The 21,162-nt window shown below is 43.9% G+C and overlaps 1 protein-coding gene across 11 annotated transcripts in view; it reads left to right on the plus strand.

Moving 5' to 3' along the window:
* The window catches only part of CSMD2 (CUB and Sushi multiple domains 2), a 519,932-nt gene that overhangs the window by 456,069 nt on the left and 42,701 nt on the right, over positions 1–21,162 (plus strand). For all 11 annotated transcript variants that reach the window (XM_079985202.1, XM_079985205.1, XM_079985206.1 and 8 more), the window contains 11 exons: positions 155–364; positions 1,538–1,726; positions 3,860–4,037; positions 4,463–4,608; positions 5,139–5,219; positions 6,144–6,257; positions 7,119–7,307; positions 9,179–9,325; positions 13,122–13,310; positions 19,780–19,965; positions 20,635–20,829. In XM_079985202.1, coding sequence (XP_079841328.1) covers positions 155–364; positions 1,538–1,726; positions 3,860–4,037; positions 4,463–4,608; positions 5,139–5,219; positions 6,144–6,257; positions 7,119–7,307; positions 9,179–9,325; positions 13,122–13,310; positions 19,780–19,965; positions 20,635–20,829 — 1,824 coding nt within the window. The remainder of the gene's footprint in view (positions 1–154; positions 365–1,537; positions 1,727–3,859; positions 4,038–4,462; positions 4,609–5,138; positions 5,220–6,143; positions 6,258–7,118; positions 7,308–9,178; positions 9,326–13,121; positions 13,311–19,779; positions 19,966–20,634; positions 20,830–21,162) is intronic.

Below are 21,162 nucleotides of genomic sequence, written 5' to 3' on the forward strand. Positions count from 1 at the left end.
TTAAAATAACCATTGCAAATTAATGTGGAAATGATCTTAAAGTTGGGCACATGTGAACATGAGAGTGCCTGCACTCCTAGTTGAGCCACAGTCTACTTTCTGGCTGGGACCCTGGAATATACCTCCTTTCTCTCTCTTTCCCCTTGTCATACAGGTGCCCACCTCCAATTTTTGAACTTTTCCACCGAGCCTAACCATGACTTTGTTGAAATCCGTAATGGGCCGTATGACACCAGCAACATCATCAGCCGGTTTAGCGGGAGTGACCTCCCAGGCTCCCTCCTTTCCACATCCCATGAAACCACCATGTATTTCCACAGCGACCACTCACAGAACAAGCCTGGCTTTAAAGTAGAATACCAAGGTAAGGAGGAGGGAGCCAATGAAGCTGTGGATGATGCAGCCAGATTGCCCTTGAGGCTCGTGGAAAGAGTGCTCAGAATTCGAGAGCCACTTCTCTAATTTTGAAGTCATATCTCGAGGCTTTAATCCAAGCAACTATAAAAGGGTTACACAGTAGCCTGGCTTAATCCTAATAGCCAGGGCCTGTTCACCCTGCCAACACAGACAAGTTAATTCACAATGTGTTTTCCTGGAGGGCTTCTGCACTCTGCCTGGGGTTTCAACCTGACCTGAATTTCTTAGATGCTTGGAGACCTCATAATTGTTGCATCAGAGGAATACTCTATCCCAGTGGTCTTTTGTCCAGGCTTTTCCCTGCCGCTCTTATTCTGGTTCTAATTAGAAGCACAGAAAGCTTTGGTGTCTGTCTATAAGTTTTTAGCATTATTGTTGCTCCTTTCTAAAGAGCCACTACCCCAAACAGAAGCACCCACGCACACACCCCAAAGAGATTGCAAACTAATTTTTTGACACTGGGAGAGAAAAGAGGGGAGTAGAGAGGAAGGGGGAAAGATAATAAGGGGGAGATATATGTGAACCTATGCAGTTATATGCCCTAAAGCACGGATTTGATTGGGAGTGAGACCAGGAGATTTAAACCAAAGAGAAAAGGTGGGTCTTGAAAAGGGACTTAGGTTGCAGTTCAAACCTAAGATCTTCCAGGATGAGTGGAGTTTGTAATAAGTGGATCTTCCACTGAACCAGCTATTCAACCAGGGCTATGCCAACTGATGTCCCCCATCCAAGCTCACCAGAGATATGCTGGTGTAAGTCCTCCATCCCAGCTCAGTTGAGGCAAGTCTCCAATAACGGGCATTCCAGGGGAGTGCCAGGGGTGGGATGGGACAGTGGGGTGAGGAAGGCATTCAGAGGGTACATGCTACCATGGATGACTTACTGTCTTCAGACACACTCAACAGTTCACTGCATTATTAGCAAGATTTCTTCTAGTGATCTTAGTGTACTACAGAGCCATTGTAAGGGGAAGTTGGTCCTTCAGCATCCCTGACACCAGAGACTCCGCGAAATAGACTGTGTGTCCCAGAGTTGCTTGTGCCCCAGATGCCTCTTATGAAGCCATGCTAATAAATGCTTAACTTAAAATATGTCACCTCTTGTCTCATTTGATTTCCAGCTTATGAGCTACAGGAATGTCCTGACCCTGAGCCCTTTGCCAATGGCATTGTGAGAGGAGCCGGTTACAGTGTGGGCCAGTCCATCTCCTTTGAGTGTCTCCCTGGCTATCAGCTCATTGGCCACCCAGTATTGACATGTCAACATGGAACCAATAGAAACTGGGACCACCCATTGCCCAGGTGTGAAGGTATGGCTTTATTGAGTCACTTCCCAAAAAGGAAAACACTAAGTAGAATAATAGAAGCATAACCACACCACCACACCCACCACTCCCATCCCCCTCTTCCCTTCTTCTTCTTCTTCTTCTTCTTCCTAATTGTTTAAACCAATTCATAAACCAAGAACCCATACATTGACCACTAATATTGAAACATATGTTGTAGGTATTTTCCCACATTTCTTATGCTATTTTTGTGATATACATATGACATGAGAAAACTTGGTATACTTATTTGTATAACATTATTTTTCTTTATAAAACCCAATTTTTTTAAAAAGGAAATTCCTTGAGTGGGCACAAAGGAAGAAAGATATGTCTCTGCCCCTTCACCAGCAACGTTTTATCTCAATATTTGACTACAAGGAGAGCCCTGCTGGATCAGGCTAGAGGACCATCTAGCCCAACATCCAATCGTCACACTGGCTAACTAGACGCCTATGGGAAGCCCAGAAGCAGGACACAAAATATAGCCGTCCTGACTATGAGACTTCTGATGTTCAAAGTGTTGGGAAAACTGGTTGGTTTAAACTCTGGTTTGCAGAAACAAGCTAGGTCATACCATGCTTTATGATCCCATCTCCTGTTACAAACCAGAGTTTCAACTAACCAGAATTTCACCCCATTTGAACAAAAACAAAAATGCTGGTTATCTTAAAACAGGAAGTGGACCCTTCCAATCTTCTTCTTGTGGCCACACTGTGGAGGTGAGAGGAACAGAGATAACACAAGCGTAAGGCTTGCTTCTGCTCATACACGTAACACCAAGCTATGGTTTAGCATCAAGTTTGGCCCTACCATTAGGCAGAGTCAGGTGACAGATGCTGGGAGGGGGACCTACTGCTTTCAGGTGTGGTAAAAATTGGCTTTCCAGTCACCGATGTAGAAGCAATATTCATCTGCCATCCCAATTGGCTTCTCTACATGACATGAAGTGGGCACCATCTTGATCTGACAGCAAAATGCCTTGAACTGACCTCGTTTCACATTACATCTGAAACAAGCCATTATATTTTTCCCCGAGATACGACTGCTGAACCCTTCTCCTCTCCCCTATGAAGGCAGCCTTTCCTTCCTGATCTCTCTCCCTTCTTCTCCTTTTGGACACCCCCACCTCCATTAGGATGATTAGAGTGGAGTTTTATTGTTCTAAGTGAGCTTTTGCCTTTTCACATTCAATCAGCCATCAAAGTCTGAGCAGAACTAGGAGCCAAGCAGCAGTATAAATAAGGTGGAAGGAACGGGGCTTTGATCACCTTCTTGCTTTGTGCCTTTGACATCCATCTTGCTGTGCTGGAGTAAGTTTAATGACTAACTCCTTGCTGCTCCACTTGCTGAGAGATGGCTTTCCAGCAGTCAAACCCCATGGATTCGGGGATGGCTTGTCAGCACACGCTTCTCAACCACCCAGCGTGGGTGGCTGCCATGATTCCAAAATGCTGCTAACTTTTTGGTTTTATGAGCAACACATCCTTCAGACAATCTTTTGATTAAGGAACTTCAAGGACAGGGACTTTGTTCCCCTCAGCCACTGGGATGACCATACCTCCCCTGTAAAGTTGGAGTGTCGTACCTGGGATGGTGAACTATCCCTAAATATAGGGATATTCCAGGACATCCCTTTAACAAGGTTTAATGTTCTCCCTTCTTATTAATTAGAAGACAGATACAATAAAGCCCAATAATAATAGTGACAGCACTGAAATGGAATCTGTCTTGCATCCCCCTTTTTACTGTGGTTTCTCTCAAGTAGAAACCCCCTTTTTACTGTGGTTTCTCTCAAGGTCTAATATATCCCATTATACAATCCCTTCCTAGTTGCTCTTTTGATCACTTTGCTTCAGTAAGTCAGCCACAGGGCAAGAGGCAAAGTTTTTGAATATGACCATTCTTATTAGACGTGATCCTGACTAATGAGTTGAAAGTTCATGGAGAGAAAAGGTAGGTCATGCCGTACCAAAATCAGGCCACTCCTGATTTGGAAGGTTATTTATCTATAGAGTTGTAGAGTTGGAAGGGCCCCTGGCGGTTGTCTCATCCAACCTGCTGCGATGCAGGAATTTACTAGACTTCTTTTTCTCTTTCCTGTCAATCAACATGCAGTTCCTTGTGGAGGAAACATCACTGCACACAATGGCACTATCTACTCTCCAGGCTTTCCCAATCAGTATCCCAGTTCCCAGGACTGCACGTGGCTTCTTACTGTGTCGGCTGGATATGGCATCTACCTCAACTTCACCTTGCTGCAAACAGAGCCATATAATGACTTCATCACCGTCTGGTAAGAAGGACATGCAGACTGAGAAAGCCCAACAATGGTAGTTCAACTTGAGTAGAGGTCACATGAGTGTGGAAGAGTCAAAACCATGGTTGATGTGTTTCATCAACACAAGGACTTCTGCTTTTGCAGTGGAAACCCACACCCTAGACAAACTCCATTCCCTCTCCAAATCTGCTCTAGAGGTATGGAAGGAGGAAAAGGGCAGGAAGCCTGCATTATTGTGACCCTGCACAGTTACAGTTCCCACATCCTCTTAGAAGGCCCTAATCCTGCTGATGGTCATTCAAAGCTGCAATAAATAAGGCATCTGGAGCTTTTGGGTGGGAGGCACAGGGAGCCAGCCTCTGATGCACAACATTCTCACTTTGACCCATGCAGTTGCTGTGCACTTGTTTTTTCCATTCATCTTTCTTCTTTCTCTTTAGGGATGGTCCTCAGCAGACAGCCCCACAACTGGGTGTTTTTACAGGAAACTCTGCTAAGAAAGCCACCCAAAGCTCTTCCAACCAGGTCCTCCTAAAATTCTACAGTGACGTGGCCAACGGAGGAGTCTTTGCGATTCACTATTACGGTCTGTACAGCTCACTGACATGCTGACATCTGCTATGATATATATGTCTTTTTAAACCATTGCATGCAACATTTTGTCGGGCACAGTGTCATTTACATATTTATTTAAGCATTGATAAGCTGCATTCCTTATTGAAAAGTATCCGCGGCCAGAGCATACAAAAGCCCACCCTTTACTAAACTTTATCAGCATGCCCAGTTGTCAGGGATGATGGGAATTATAATGCACCAAACTTCTGAGGGGCACAGGTTTCACATGCCTGGCATGGCTGGTTTCTATAGTGCTGCAAACCTACTTTTTTTAAAAAAATGTTTTGTCCTTGCACAGCAGCAACAACAACAAAAAGATGAAGCAGGTTGCATTTGGAGGTGGGGATGGGTAGGATCTGCCTCAGGTAGGTTGGATGGTGATAGATCTTCAGACCTATGGTTTCTGGTTTCCTTGCATTTAAACACAAAAGGCACATGCAAATCCATATAGCTAGCAATCTGGAATTGTGACATATCTTGTTCATTCCCCTCTCTTCTCAGCCTATCAGCTTTCTAGATGCCAACCTCCAACCATGGTCCCCAATGCTGAGATCATCACAGAGAATGAGGATTACAACATAGGTATTGACTGCATGACTTGCATCTCTGGCACTTGCTCTGTGGTGTTTTCTGTATTTTCCTTAACAGAATACAATTCCCAAGATACTTTGGGGGAAGACATGGCTGTTAACGTGATATATGAGTATTTTAAATGTACGGGGTGAATGTGGCATTTGTCATTAATTAACTCAGGTTGAGTTGCCTAGTTGCTGTCCTTGGTCCTGCAAACCAAGTTGGCAGGTTTTTCAGCATGTCAGGTTGTGCTGAGAGTTGTTAGGCAACTCCATAATAGTGTTTTGCATGCAAGGTAAAAGTGATTTACATGTTTGGACCATTCTAGCAAGCCAGGACTCACCCACCTCATTCAGCTGTTGATTTAGAACCAGGCTTGGGGGATGGATCTCCATCGTTGCAGCAGTGGCGGGATTTGGAAGATAAATGGGGCTGGGGTTGAAGGAAGGTGAGGGGAAACCTCACCAGACGAAGACACAGAGAGCAAGGAGGCTTGGCTAGTGAATGTTTGGTTGCCGCAGACAGCTGGGGAAGCCATTGCAAAGTAGCTCAACAAATGTTACGTTGCTGCCTTTTGTGGCAGTACTCTCTAAGGGCACAACTGTGGGGCAAGGATTTCTTGCATTAAAAAAGGTGAGGAAGCAATAATGCAGGAGGACTTTTTTGCTTGCAAAAATGTCTATATTAGGCAAAAATGCATGCCAGTAAGTGGAGAAATTTGCACTAAAATGCTGGTGAATTTTCATGAGGACTGTTGTGGAAATGTAGAGAATTGAACTTAACACTGTAAAAACTAAGTGAAACCAGAATTTACAGATTTGTCCTTCAGTAAGTCATTCTTTCTAGTTTGACCACAATCTGATTTTCTTCATTGAGGGATTTGCCCCTTCTGCTGTTGAAATGCATTTTGAACTCCCTTGTCTCCTTCCCCAGGTGATATCATTAGGTATCGGTGTCTTCCTGGCTTCACCTTGGTTGGAAATGAGATCCTGACTTGCAGGCTTGGTACTCACCTCCAGTTTGAAGGGCCTCCCCCAACTTGCGAAGGTAAGTCTTTTAGAGGTTACTGTGGCTCTTGGAAGGGCCCTGGGGGAGACAGGAACTACCAGGCAGCACATGGGGTTCAGTGGATTTTTTTGTTAGTTTTAAAATCTTTTCTAAGTGTACTAAAGGCAAAACAAATAACAGCTATATTAAACACATAAAAATATCAAAAGATACAGCAGTTATACAGAAGCTCGACAGAAGAGATTGATGATACCTTAATTACAGTGTTCCTAAAACTTGCAGACTGATATTCTCTTGTGGAAATTAGGAATAAAAAGAAATTTGGTATAATTTTATACATGATCCTTCCAAAGTAGGAAGGGCCCATGAAGCAGTGATGGGAGAGATATTTGATTCAGATTGCACTAGGGATGAACCTAACTGATTAGCATTTTCCGAAGCAACGTGCAAACCAAAATACAGTTGTCCTTCAAAATGTGAATTTCTCTGAATTTTACAGTGCAGTTATTTAGCATAGTAATGTGTACAAAGCTGTATATAGTTGGATAAAGTGTGCATAAGATTGAATATGTACTTTTTATACATTTGTGAAAACTAAATAAAAAAATACTTGGGGAAATTGCATTGCAAAATGTATAATAGGCAAAATTGCATACAAAAGGAGAAATCCACACTAAAGTGCTGATGAATTTTCATGAGCAATCCCCCACACAAATATTTTATTGTTTTCACAACTTGCTTTGCATACAGAATTCCCTTGTTCCAGTCTAGGTGGACCAAGGATTTGACTTCCTATGTCCCTATAAGACCCTTGAAGGTATATTTACTGTCCTGCTGCTGTTTCTCTGTAGCACTGGCATAAAGCCACATTCTGTGTTTGCTTTCTTTTGCACCAATCAGTTCATTGCCCAATGAATGAGGTCCGCACAGACTCCATGGGGGTGATCCTGAGTCCGACCTTCACAGGCAGCTACCCTCACTTTCAGACTTGCTCTTGGGTGGTCAGTGTGGAGCCAGAATACAACATCACCTTCACTGTCGAGTACTTCTTGAGTGAGAAGCAGTATGATGAGTTTGGCATCTTTGATGGTGAGTCACCAGGATGATTGGGAAATTTTGAGCTGTTCAGGTCATTGAAAGAAAAATAACTTACGAAGTAGAAGGTATACAGCCTTATAAAATCTAAGAATTGTGTTGAGAGAATAGCTGGGAGAGGCATGTGTATTTGCCTCTGTGTACTTTCTGATTTACAATGCAAGCAGGGGTGCTTTGGGTAAGTCATTCACATTCCTGAGTTGGATTGCATTGTTAAGAAGGCATTTCAAGTTGGATCAGGGACTCCCTAAAGTCCCATGCTGCTCTGTGGACTTGGGCACCCTCCCCCCACCAAAAAAGCTACATTTTTAAAGTGACTGCTGCATTTTTATTTTTATTTTAAAGCAAAACCAAGCTGACTAAGGAAATAATTGCGTGGGGAGGGAGCAGAGTTTGTGAGTGAAGGGCCACCCAGGATGTTTTGCTGCAAGATGCAAAACAGAAAATGCTGCATGCATTCACCTGCTGCTCACATGCATGCTGACGCCGCAGCCTCCACATGCACGCACATGCAACCCACCCATGGCATGCAGATGCACAGCAGAAGAGGAGGAGGCGGCCGACAAGCGCAGGAGATGGAAAGTGGCATTCTCAAAGGCTGGATCTGCCCTCTCTCAGCTGCCCAGAGCCTGCTATGCTGAGGCCACTGCCTCACCTTGCCTCATGGGCAGGCTGGCCCTGTGTGTCTTTCATTTTGACATATAGGTCTAATCTCAGTGAATGATTTTCCCAAGGCACTCCAATCACAGTGTTCTGGGGGAGGGAATAAGACTGCCATCTAAAATACCCAAGATCTTCACCAAAACCCATTGTCTTAGTCATGTCTAAGCAAATGCTACACATAAGCAAAGATCTAACAGGCCTCAGCAAGATTCACAACCCAATTTTCCTTCCTTTCTGATGAGCATCTGTGATTACCTCATTTTATTAAGACTAATTCCGTACTGTTAAATCTCAGTGCCGATGTTTGCTATCAGCTTAGTAATTCTCTATTGAGACAGCCTTTATGTATATATATAAATTGGTCAAGCTTTAGTTAGTCCTGGTTTGGGGCTTTTCAGGAAGCATCTGCCATGTCTTCCTTTCCCCCCCCTCCTTACTCTTCTAGCTCAGTGAGATCATTTTGCAATGCAGCCTTCTTATTTGCAAGTACTCAAAGTTGTAAGCACATAAAGCAGCCTTATCCCCATTGGACAGCCCTCCTGAACCAGTCAGTGCTCTTGGTCACACTTTCCCTCTCTTTGTGACATTCCCCATGCATAAGGTATATATGTGCCTATGAGCCTACTGTACTTTGTGCTATGCACAACATAAACACATCTGTGAAAGTGTCTGTTTACCTAATAATAATAATAATAATCTCCAATTCTGTCACATTTAAGTCCTTTTTCCTCACCAATTTGCTGGGCTTAATCCACTCTGCAAATGTCATCTAAATTACCAGCAGTTTTTAGGTTCCCTAAAGAACGTTTGTAGTTCTGCAAAACTTGAGGATCCCCTCAAGCATGCTGATACCTCCCCCTTGCTTTCAATGGCCATGTTTGGGCTTCAAATTAGTTGGCCCTCACCATATGAGTTTGCTATTAGAAGAAGAAATTAAACTAATTCATGGAGGAAGATGGATCTATCAATCAGCATTAGCTATGGTAGCTAAGTGAAGCACCCACTTTTGGAGGCTTCCTACTCCTGACTACCAAGTCCTAGAGACAAATAAGAGGAGACAGCTGTTTCATTAAGTACAGTTTCTGAGCTTCAAGAGGCACTGGCTGACCAAGCTTGAAACAAAATGCAGCTAAACTATATGGCATGATGTGGAAGGGCTTATTATATATTATTATGTTTTGTTTGTCTAATCTTTCTTCAAGGTCCTTCAGGCCATAGTCCATTATTGCTGTCCCTAAGTGGGAATTACTCTGCTCCCCTAACGGTAACCAGTTCTGGCAACAGAGTCTATCTCCACTGGTCCTCTGACCACGCCTATAGCAGAAAGGGCTTCAGAATCCGCTATTCAGGTTAGTAAAAAGCAGGGATAGAAATGGCATGTGTATCGATGCATAAAGTAGTGATAACGAGCTGAGAAATTTATGCTCAGTTTTGTTTGGGGCTTCTTTTTTTTTTTTGCAATCTGTAGTTATTAATAGAACTCCAGTATCCTGTTCTCATGCACAAAAATAGTTCAACCCATTTTCTTTAGCTAAATGATTCCCCATGTAACTGAGACTGCAAATCCTATACATACTGTCTTGAATAAACCTCGAGGCTGGATCGCTACAATGTGCTCTGTTCGGGGCTGCCCTCGGGCCTGGTTCGGATGCTCCAGCTGATGCAAAATGCAGTGGCCAGATTGTTGGGGGGGGGGCACCTGGCCAATAACATGTTAAAGCATGGGTAGACGAACTAAGGCCCGGGGGCCGGATCCAGCCCAATTACCTTCTAAATCCAGCCGGCGGACGGTCCAGGAATCAGCGTGTTTTTACATGAGTAGAATGTGCCCTGTTATTTAAAATACATCTCTGGGTTATTTGTGGGGCATAGGAATTCATCCATCCCACTCCCCCCACCCCCACCCCCGAAAAAAATATATAGTCCAGCCTTCCACAAGGTCTCAGGCACAGTAGACCGGCCCCCTGCTGAAAAAGTTTGCTGACCCCTGTGTTAAGGCATCTGCACTGACTGCCCATCTACCACCAAGCCCATCTTCAAAGCCAGGCATCCCCAAACTCGGCCCTCCAGATGTTTTGGGACTACAGTTCCCATCATCCCTGACCACTAGTCCTGTTTAGCTAGGGATGTTGGGAGCTGTAGTCCCAAAACATCTGGAGGGCCAAGTTTGGGGATGCCTGTTCAAAGCCCTTGTATTAATTCACAAATCCCTGAACAACTTAGGTCCAGGGTACCTTTGGGGCCACCTGAACCCTTATATCCCAGCTCAGTCACCTGGATCAAGCCTGACGTAATGTGTTTATGGGATGGGAGCTATTAGTTTGTTTGTTTGTTTTTATCATTATGTATTTTGTGTTCTCATTTTGAAATTTTATGTTATGAAACACTCTGTGATCTTCAGATGAAGGTCAGCATACAAATTTAATATTAATATATATATATACGAGAATTATAGCTTGTTGGGGGGAATAGGTGGTTTCTCAGCCATTCCCAGTACCCTGAACAAACTACAGCTCTCAAAATTGCTTGGGGGGAAGTCATGGCTTTTTTAAGTGGCTACATGGTGCTTTAAATATGTGGTGTGAGTATGGTTCCACTCTCGTTGTTTACAGGTTATTATAAACCTGTTGTATATTTTAAGATCCTACATTTTCTTGTTCTCAAACTTGGGGCCACTTTCTGCCTCTTATCCCCCCTTCCTCTGCTTTGAGCCTTTGAGGTGCACAGAAATACTCTGTTTGGGACTCTAAATGGCAGCCAGCAGATGAAAAGTAACACACAGCAATCTCGGAGGAACAAAGCTTCTGTGTTCATTCAGCAACGCAACCAAAACATAATTTCTGCCAATTAAATATTAATTCATTCATTTATGGAATAACAGTATTAACTTATTTATGACACATTTATACGTGTCCCTGTCCCGAGTTTGATTGCTTTTCATTAAGTAATTAAAATATGCTTCATTCCAAGACTGGGTTGTTTAATTTTAAAGGGACTCTTTGCCAAACACCCAGTAATTGCTTTTATACAGGCGGAGTAATTAAACTTCATATGAAACCAAGACCAGTGTAAAAAAACACCCACATTGAAAATGTTAATGGTGAAACTAGCTGCTGTTTCTCTTTTGGGAAATCCAATTCCTTTCCTTTCCTTTCCTTTTTAATTGGCAATTTATCATGGCATTTCACCCCTCCCCCACAACACAACACAACACAACACAACACAGAGGCACAAAAGCAAATTCAAGCAGAAATATATCGGATGTTATATAGCCGTGTCTGTTCTAATATTGTCTTTCTAGACTGGGGCTGGGGACATTTATTTCCGTCCACATTCTCTTTGGGGAGCCACATACCATAGGTGGTCAAGGTCAAAGGTAAAAATGGGCACAGCAACAGATGCCCATTGTACAGTAGGCTAGATTCCAGGCACATACACCCTCTCCAGTAGAAGTTGGTGCATGAAGAAAAAAGGGGTTGTGCTCGACCAACCTCAGGATGCCCTTAACCTGAGTCCCTTCCCTGCCATATTACTTAAAACCAGCCAGGAGGTGGCTCTGCCTGTCAAACACTATTATGCCTCTCTGTCCCCCATCCAAGCAAGCAAGAGGCGCTATCAGAATTCGAGAGCAGATTCCTACCAGGCAAAAGCACTCAAGAAAGGGTGTGAAGGCAGTGAGGTGTCTGGCCTGAGAAGAGAATGTGTGGTGGGGAATGGCCTGTGGTCTGGACAGAGTCCCTAGGGAAAGATGGCTGGAGGGTCACATTTGGCCCCTGGGCTTGAGGTTTCCCACCCCTGTTCTAGACCTTTTGCCAGGCACTAGTTGTTGAAGCTAATAACTAAATGCTAGCTAGCAAACCAGTACATTTCTCATTTCCTTCTCCTTTCTCTTCCTCTCATTGTGGTGTCTGTTGAAACAAACAATGCAGCCCAAGCTACATGTTACAGGGAGATGTGCTGGGAGAAGTGAAAATCAGAAATCAACTAACTATAATGTGGAAAGATCTATCCCATATTCCTCCTCTCTTCATATTCCACACCTTTCCCTTCCTTACATTGCACCAGTCCAGATTAATCTGGTGATCTTAACATACACTTTTGACTTCCTTGCTCCAAAATGTTCAGCATACATCTCAAAGGCGGGGAATCTTTTTCAGCCCTCGTTCTTCATGGGACGAAGGAACGGGACATGGCAGTAGTAGGTGGAGCCAGGGCAAAAAAAAGGCAGATCAAGGAATGTGACATACCTTTGTGCAATGAGCTACATTTCAGCCATGCAAAAATCAAAGGTTTCTCCAGACCCACACCAATCTTTCCATCCTCCATCAAGGCATGATGCAAGAGGCATGTTCAGAGTTCAAGGACACATTCCATCCAGGAAAAAGAACTCACTGAGGGCTAATTAGAGAGGTCTAGAGAGCTGCATTTAGCCCCCACACCTGAGGATCTCCTCTACTGGTACATTTCCTGACATTTATAATAAATGTTTGGCCGCAGCTGTAATTTGTGCTGCCACACTTCCTAACATCATTGCATTGTTGATACAGATGCCAGATATCCGCATTATTATTTTTTACTGGTTTTATGGTTGATACAGTGACTTTAATTGCTTGAATTTAATGGTCTGAGCAGTTGTTAATTTTATTTTTATTACCTCTTGTAAACAAGCTGGGGGTTCATTTCGGACTGGAGGGTGGGGCAGAAATAAATACATATCTGGATGTGTTGGGTACAGTTCAGTGACAAGCAATCAAGATACTAAAGGGCTTTGAAAACTAAACTAAACTAAAGAAATTGTTCTGGACAACACAGTTATGTGTGTTCCAAGAGTTCAGGGGGTTGTGTGACCCCATGAGCTATGCCATTCCCTGACCCCAAGGCATCCAGTGACCACACCATCTGCCATCAGCATGTTTGGCAACCATCAAAAGGAGATCTATGTGTGTACCAGTGTACAGAGACGTTTCACACACCAGCTGAATACATAGGAGACAGGGCCAGCCTGTGGCATTTTTTCAGTGCCTGCAGGTGGGGTCATCTGAATCCAGCTTCTGTGTAGCAATATTGATGTATATGTGAGCAAGAGCAATTCATGTTTTTCTCACGCTCTTGTTGGTGTGTTTTCTTCCTTTCCCCCTTGTCTAGCCCCTTATTGCAGCCTCCCTCCACCTCCTGTCCATGGTTCCATCCTCAGCCACACTGGTTTGCAGCCAGGAAGCACCATCCAGTTCGGTTGTGATGCCGGCTACCGCCTTGTTGGTCACAGCTTTGCGACGTGTTCAAGGCACCCACAGGGTTACTTCCACTGGAATGAAGCCATTCCTCTGTGCCAAGGTAGGCAAGGGAGAAGCTGTGAAATGAACACATTATTTCTATTGTTTATTTAGGCTTATGATTTACCCTGCTCTACATACGGTATATTTTTGGAGTGGGGGAAAATGGGCTGTTATATTGCATAAATTAGAGGTCTGAAGCACATGAGTTATCTTGCTGAAGGTGTCCAAAGGTTCGTGACCACATCTCTTTTTCTTGGACTTGCAATTCAAGTAAAATGATGGTTTTCACTTTTCGTCTTCCCATTTTTTTTCCTTCTTGTTGCAATATTGTAATTAATATTCTGCTCTTACACTCCAAGTGGCCACCTACCCAGGGGATCCTTCAGATCCACAGCTGCTTAGCTTCAGCAGTGATCCAGCCTCAGGTGACATGAGACCATTTGCTTCAGCCTACCGTCCCATTTTCTCTGCCACAATTGCTGTGTTTGTGTGTAACACTAAGCCATGCTTTGTTTAAATTGTGGTTTGTTTAGTCATGGGTTAATAATGAGTTGTCCTAAACGTGACTAAACAAAACATGGTTTCTTCTCTAAAGCTTGGCTTGTTCTTGCTCCATGCTTTTATAGTTTAAAGACCATTTGGGGTGGGGTCGCCAAACAAGCCATGTTTAAGGAAATGTCCTAGGTTCACATGTAACACTAAGCTATAGTTAAAACAAACCCCAGTTCATAAGCCTCCAACAAACTATGGCTTCAGCCTGTGGTTTGTTGACAGTAAACAAACTATAGTTAAGCTACTGGATAGGGTCCAGAAGATCAAACAAATATTGGTTTAATAAACCATGGTTTGGCTGACTAAACTTAAAGCCAGAAGTAAAAACAACAACAACAACCAGGAGACAGGAGAGTGATATTTCTCAAGGCTGTCCCAAGTTCTCACCAGTCTCTCAAGTTACAATCCCAATCTAAAGCAAACTTCGGTTGTTTTCCTCACATGAAACATTTTGAGGGAAGCCCCCCAAAAGGAGCAATCAGCCTAATGGAATTTTCCAGGAGGAAGAAAGATCCAACCACCTCTCAGTCTTCCGCAGCTTCCCCTGGCCCCCTAAATGGGAGTCAACATGAATTTGAAAGTTCCTCCTTGAGCAAAATCTACAGGGAAGTTCAAGGGAATTCAAAAAGAGTTTCTGCTAGATCAGCAAAATCCATTGTCACACAAGAACAACTGGATTATCAGATCTTTAATCAAGTGTTTCTGACTAAACATCCACCAGTAGTCTAAGTAGGGCATCGCTGCAAGAATCTTACAGTACCTCCTTCTCACTGAAAAAGGAGAGAGCCCAGTCTAACAGAAGTGGGATGAAAGCAGCTAGTTTTGAGTGGAGCAGCAGAATTGGGCGGTGCGGCCTACTCAGCACTAGGCTGGGGTTACCATGGTAACTGCAACTCTTTCAAATCCCACTGGGAGCAACATGTTAAAAAACCCACCGGTGCGAGCACATCTCCACCTGTGAAAGCAGGAATTAATTATCAGTGTCTTCTGAAATGAAGAGCCAGCTGATTTTTAGCTGCTGGAACCCAGGGCAGCTAAGTGATAATGTGCAGCAATTATCATCCCACCATCCCCAAAGCACTGACTGCCCTGAAAGGGCATATTTCATTGAATAATGCCAGCTCCTGAGACGTTATAAAAAGATTTTTTTAAAAAAATCAAGTGGCAATGTGTGCCGCTTTTGGGGAATGAAGAAAGTTCCAGCTGAGCTTCCTACAGTTATAGTTCACACAGCAGCACATGAAATATCAGAGAGAATATTATTATTATTATTCTCAGACTAGGTCAAGCTGTTGCCAGTGGTCACTTTTGCTGCTTACTGAAAACTCTTTCCAGGTTTCTCTGGACTTGTGATTTACCTTGGCAGTTTTGCTGTGAAGTGTGTACTTCACTGTCACAGCACAGTAAAGTCACAAGGCATTGCATTTGGTTGTGGCTAAATGATCTACATGCAAGGAAGTGCTTGGGATTTGATGTGAGTGAATGTGCTGTCTTGGAGGAAGGAAGGCAGGAAGGAAGGAAGGAAGGTTGTTCAGTCACCAGCCAACTTGCTTTCTAGGGTAGCCATGGAGGAAAAAAAGCCCCTTTCCTCAGAACCAGCATGAAAACACAGGTGGACTCCCTCCCTCTTCCAGACCAAGGAGGACTGAGTTTCCCCTCTGCCATAGCCAGCATGCTAGCTACTAGCCTCTTGGGGGGCTAGTAATTTGCAGGCTTCTTTCCAAGTCTCTATCAATTGCTACATTTAAAAAACCATTTCAAAATATGTATTTAAATGTGTATTTTCTCTCAAAATACATATTTATATGTGATGGGCCTCTTCTACTTCTTTGGCGATCATTTGTAGCCAAGTAAGATTGTCTTCCATAAACACGGTTTTAACAATGAGACTGTAAGTGACCGTGGAGACCAATTCTGGATCCACACGTCCTTCCACAGTGGGGACCCAAAGCAACTACTCTATTCTGATAGGCCTCAGCCTCCCCAGAGCCTGATGCCTTCCATCATATCTGACCATTGGCCATGCTGACTGGGGCTGATGGAAGTTGGAGTCCAACAACCTCTGGAGGGCTCCAGGTTTGAAAGCAGGTTGATGTAGCCCAAGGAACAAATAGACACCACTTGCCATGGAATATAATTTCATGCACTCTCAGTGTTGAATAGACAGAAACCTTTCCAATTTTTCTTTTGAGAGTCAGTGTGCTTCATTCTGGTGTGGAGTAGGATCAGTGAGGGCTGAGCTCCTTGGCTCCATGGAGCCTGAATTATCTATTTAACCCGCACTTGGTTTGAAATGAGCCAAGAGGAGCTGCCTGCGCCAGCCAGCCCACTTACCCTTCCTAGCAGTTCCCTTATGTCTTTTTCAAGAGCTTACACTGCACATGGAAAAGTAGTTGAAACATGGAAAACATAGAAGCCAGTGCCTCCTGGCTCAACAACCTTCTCTGGTTTTTTGGAGTTTGCTAGTGGCTTATTGGCACTTTCAAATCTGTCTCCTGATTCCTGATTCATTTCCTTATCACATCACAGTTAAAAATACCACTATGCCAGCAGGTGTCTCCCAGCTGAAGACTGTAGGATCTCTTTCCGAGGAAAATACCCACTCTAGCTTCTCCCCTCAAAAAGCCATATATTTTGGTCTGCTTTTACATCACTCCTGGAGAGCAGTACTCTCTGCTGGGTATCGTGGAGCAGCAGATGGGAAATTTATTACCATCCTGAAAAACCAGGTTTCTCTGCTGCATGTAAACAAAGACTCATCATACCACATTCTGCCAAATTTTGCAAACTGGGATGTCATTTTGATGCCAAAGGGGTGCCTCCACCTTCTCTGACGAACCAGTAGCAGAGTCCATTTCTGCCTGACCATCTGTGGTAGAAGTGAAGTGGATGGAAGTCAAGGGCCGCCTTTAGTGGCTTAATGAACTTTTTGGTGAGCTGCAGCTGGTCTGGACAGGCCTGCGCTCAGACTAACTAGGTTGTATATTGACATAGAATTAGTGGAGATCATCCAACTGGAAGCTATGCAGGGCAATAGAAGCAAGCATGCCAGATGTTAAAAGATGGTTAATTAAAGTGTGGAATATCACAGTTATGGAGCAGATAACTCAAGAGGGGCCAAAATGTCTGCAGTCAAGTAAAATTGTGATCATTCATTCTGACTTTTGGTGGGGTGGGGGAGCGGGGAATGGTTTGGAATTCAGATTTCAGAACACCGTTGCTGGGGTTTTTAAAAAAGAAAAAAAAGAAAAAGCTTTTGGGCTGCTGTAACAACTTGAGGAAAGCCTTTATTATAACAAGCTAATAGTATTCTCATTCTCTCTCTCTCTATATATATATATATAATGCACCACAATATTTATACCATTTATATATCTAAAGCATTTTACCTTTGCTCTTAAGGTGAAAATGTGCTTTCCAAAGCCGCTTACAAATATCAGTAATAAGACAGCCCATGCCCTCAGGGACTGGAACGGAGGAGGAAAAAAGGGGAAAAAAAGAGGGGGGAAGGGGGGGGAGAGAAGGAAAAAGCAAGCTCAGGCACTAGTTTCTAGTTGTGAAGTTCAAGCTGAGAGACCAAGCTGAGCATCATCATCCTGATAGTTTTGCACTATGGTTTCATGCATGTATATTAAACATCATACACAAATACCTGGGCTGTCCACTTATACAGATATTTGCATGTAGTGTTCAACACCTGTATAGCTTGTGTACAGAAAGGAAGAAGGGTGTGTGTTGATGGCCCCTGACTTTGGCCAGTGCTGTTAGGGATGGGGGAGAAATTTGATACAGTTTGCATTTAAAAGCTTCTTTAATTCACGCCAGTCTGCTGCCCTTGCATGAATAACAAAGTGGTCTGCTGCAATTTGGGCTTCAAGCTTTGAGTGTTAGCAACTGACTGAGGGGTGCTGAGCTGGAGAATATATGTTCCAAGTCTGGGTTCAGGTACAGCCGCCACCACCATCATCCGGCCCTGACACTAGTGTTTCCTTGATTTATATGGATGGGGCAAATTCCCCTCTGCCTGCTGAGCAGATGGGCTGAGGGACAGCATAAGCTGTCTACTGTGTGAGCTCTGAGAAGATATTTCAGAACACAGAAAGCTGCCATGAGTCTGACCGCTGGTCCATCTAGCTCAGAATTGTCTACACTAACCTCCCCATGGTTTCAGGCAAAAGGTGCCCTTGGGTATTGAACCTAAGACCTTCTGCATGCAAAACAGATGCTGTACCACTGAGCTACAGCCCTTCGCCTGGGCCAGCTCCACAGTTGTCCTGCCCTGCAATCGGAAAATGGCCCTCATGGTTTGCATGGACAGGATGTACAAAATGAGTATCTAAAAAAGAGAGAGAAAAGAGTCTGTGTGCAGAAGTCCAGAAGAATCAGGCAGAAAAGTGATTTGAAAGAAAAGAAAAGGAATAGACTGTATGGGAAGGTGGGGATAAGCTGCATACCAGGCCCTCCTGATTGTTTTGATCAGATAACACCTGAAGGTTAAAGAGATTACAGCCCTGGAGCTGGAAGGGGCAAGGATTCCCAGGCGCCTGTTGCTGTGCTTGCTGCTGTTCCTGCTGCTGCTGTGTGAAATTGGTATTCATCACAAGCAGCCGTCTAGACGCCTGGCCTTGCCAAAGGATTTGCTGAGCTCCTTAGTGGCTCAGATGACATGCACACAATTATCATTGCAAAGCCAGAATGCGACTGATGACCCTTGTGCTGGCCAGTGAGATCCGTTTGTGCAGACCTCTCCCCCCCCCCTTATCCCAGCTGCCACTTCATTTCATCCTAAGTTTAAACAACTCTCATTCTCCTTATGCCAAGGAGGAGTGGGGCATTTGGCACTGTTTCAAGTGGATGGGGTGGTTCTAGGGGCTCCCACTGTAGGGAATGAGACCCCAGGGGTGAAAAAACTGGGCTTTATTTCAACCTGGTCAGAGACGCAGTTTGGCACACATACATGCATTTGTGTACACACATACACAGCCTGAGAACCTCAAAGCCACTCATCTGGAGGTTTAACCCAGGGCAAAAATCCCCCAGCTAGCATCCCTCACCCACATAGCTATGGCACTGTGAGATTCTTACAGTGTACTTCGTGTCATTCGCTACCTATATGACACTCCCCACTGAGGCGCTTATGAGAATTCTTCCTCAGATGTCCATTCCTGTCTACGGTCTGTTGTCCATTTGAACTCGGTCTGGATTTTTGTGTCATGCACTTGAACTCTCTTTTTTGCCTTCATTTGCCTTTGAGACCAGATACTTAAACATCATACAAGCAGGTGTAGTTCTGCCAACGCCACTTCCAGATCTGGAATAGTACAGATCTCCTTTCACTTCATTTTGGGCATTTGGATGTGGGTTTGGGGGGGGGGCAGGGGAAACCCACAAAGCAAAATTAAAAATGGGGCAAAATGATTTGAGCAGCAATAGGACTAGGGTGGGAATTAATTTCAGCTTACTTTTAAAGATGGACCTACTTAATTCGTACTTTCCTTGTTTGAAGGGAGGGACTTGTAATTATGGAGAGTTCCTTTTTCCTTTTGAAAAAGAAAAGAAGAAAGAAAAACTCCTTCTGCACTGCAGCTGCAAGTTCCCTCTTCCCCCAAGCCCCCAAATTGTTTCATGGTTGAATCATGACCAACACAGCTGCCCCCTAATTTTTATTTGCCTGCAAATAAGGTGCTGAAGTGGGGCCAGCTGTTTCAGACCCCACCCCTTTCTTTGGAACCACTGCTTAATCTTTGGTCAAAGTTGTTGGGGAGGCAAGGAGAAGTAGTGGATTACCTCCACCACTTGCATTGATCTATATTTTTATTCCAAATTTTGTAATCCCAGCATTGCTGTTTCATGTACTTCTGGGGTGGGAGGTTTGTGGATAGGCAAGAAGGGCTACTTTTGGAATAATCCAATTAGAGAAGCAAAAAACTCGTGTAAGGTGCAAATAATGACACACCTCACCATTTCCTTCCCAGCCCTCTCCTGCGGAGTTCCCAAAGCGCCAAAGAATGGGGTTGTTTTTGGCAAGGAGTATACAGTGGGCACCAAAGCAGTGTTCCAGTGCAAGCAGGGTTTCCACCTTCAAGCCCAGGAAGCATCCAGCATTGAGTGCCTGACAAACGGGCAGTGGAGTAATGGCAATAACCCTCTTCCATGTGTGGGTAAGTTCCCTTTTATGTAATGTTTCCCTTTTGAGAGTTATATGTTTGTTGAACTAAACATCTGGCATTATTTAAGAAGAATACAAGAGCTCTGCTGAATCAGACAAACTCTGAATCAAGAGCTCTGCTGAATCAGACAAATTACCTCTGATAGACCTGCCCTTCCTTGCCATTTGTCCTCCTCAGCATCTGGTCTGGATGTATATTTCCTCCGATCACAGAGTTTCCAATAAACTGTTCATCCATTTAGCTATTTCATTTTCCTTGTTTGTTTGTTTGTTTGTTTGTTTTAGAACTTAAAAAGAAACAAACCCAAACTTCAGGCAGAAAAAGGTTCCCAGTGCATCTTACAAACCATTAAACAATGACAAACTATCTAGTGTCACATGGATAGCATTAAACGGTTGGAATGAGGGTGCAGTATCCTAACTGTGATGTGCTGCCTTTTGCTCCCTCCAAGCATCCCTCTCTGTGACCAACTCACTTTCATGCATTGCCAAATATTTGAGCTTAGTAACGGTGGCAGAAGCAGCCATTTTGCCTTACTTGTAAGCTTCATCAGGTCACAATACTGGCCAATGTTCAGCTGTGGTGGTGGGTCTTTGGTCTGGTTTCTTGCAGGCAATTTTGTTAATTTTGTTTTCTTCTCTTTCCATGGCTGGTGCTCAGCGGTTAGCTGCCCTGATATTGGCAGCATTGCTGTGGAGCATGGTAGATGGAGGCTGATCTACGAGACCCAGTACCAGTACAATGCACAACTAATGTTGATCTGCGACCCTGGGTACTACTACACAGGTTACCGTGTCATCCACTGTCAAGCCAATGAAACCTGGAGCATAAGAGAGCCCAAGCCAACCTGCAGAAGTAAGCTAGCTGCCACCTTGGCATTTTAGCTGCTCAGAAATGAGAAGATAAAGATGATGAGGGATGGACAAATATGCTGCAATGTGTTCCAATATTCATTTGCACTTTCATCTGGTATATCCTGTTTTGCAGCAAATAGTTGATCTCACTCAGTTGTTCTGTTTCATTCACTAATGCAGAAATCTATGTTATGTAACACACAACGGATATTCATATTTCATAGAATCATGGAACTGTAGAGTTGGAAGGGACCCCAAGGGTCATCAAGTCCAATGTCTTGTAATGCAGGAATGTCAACTAAAGCATCCATGACAGATGGCCATCTAACCTCTG

This window comes from Podarcis cretensis (genome assembly GCF_951804945.1).
Source record: "Podarcis cretensis genome assembly, chromosome: 8".
In the NCBI taxonomy this organism is placed as follows: domain Eukaryota; kingdom Metazoa; phylum Chordata; class Lepidosauria; order Squamata; family Lacertidae; genus Podarcis; species Podarcis cretensis.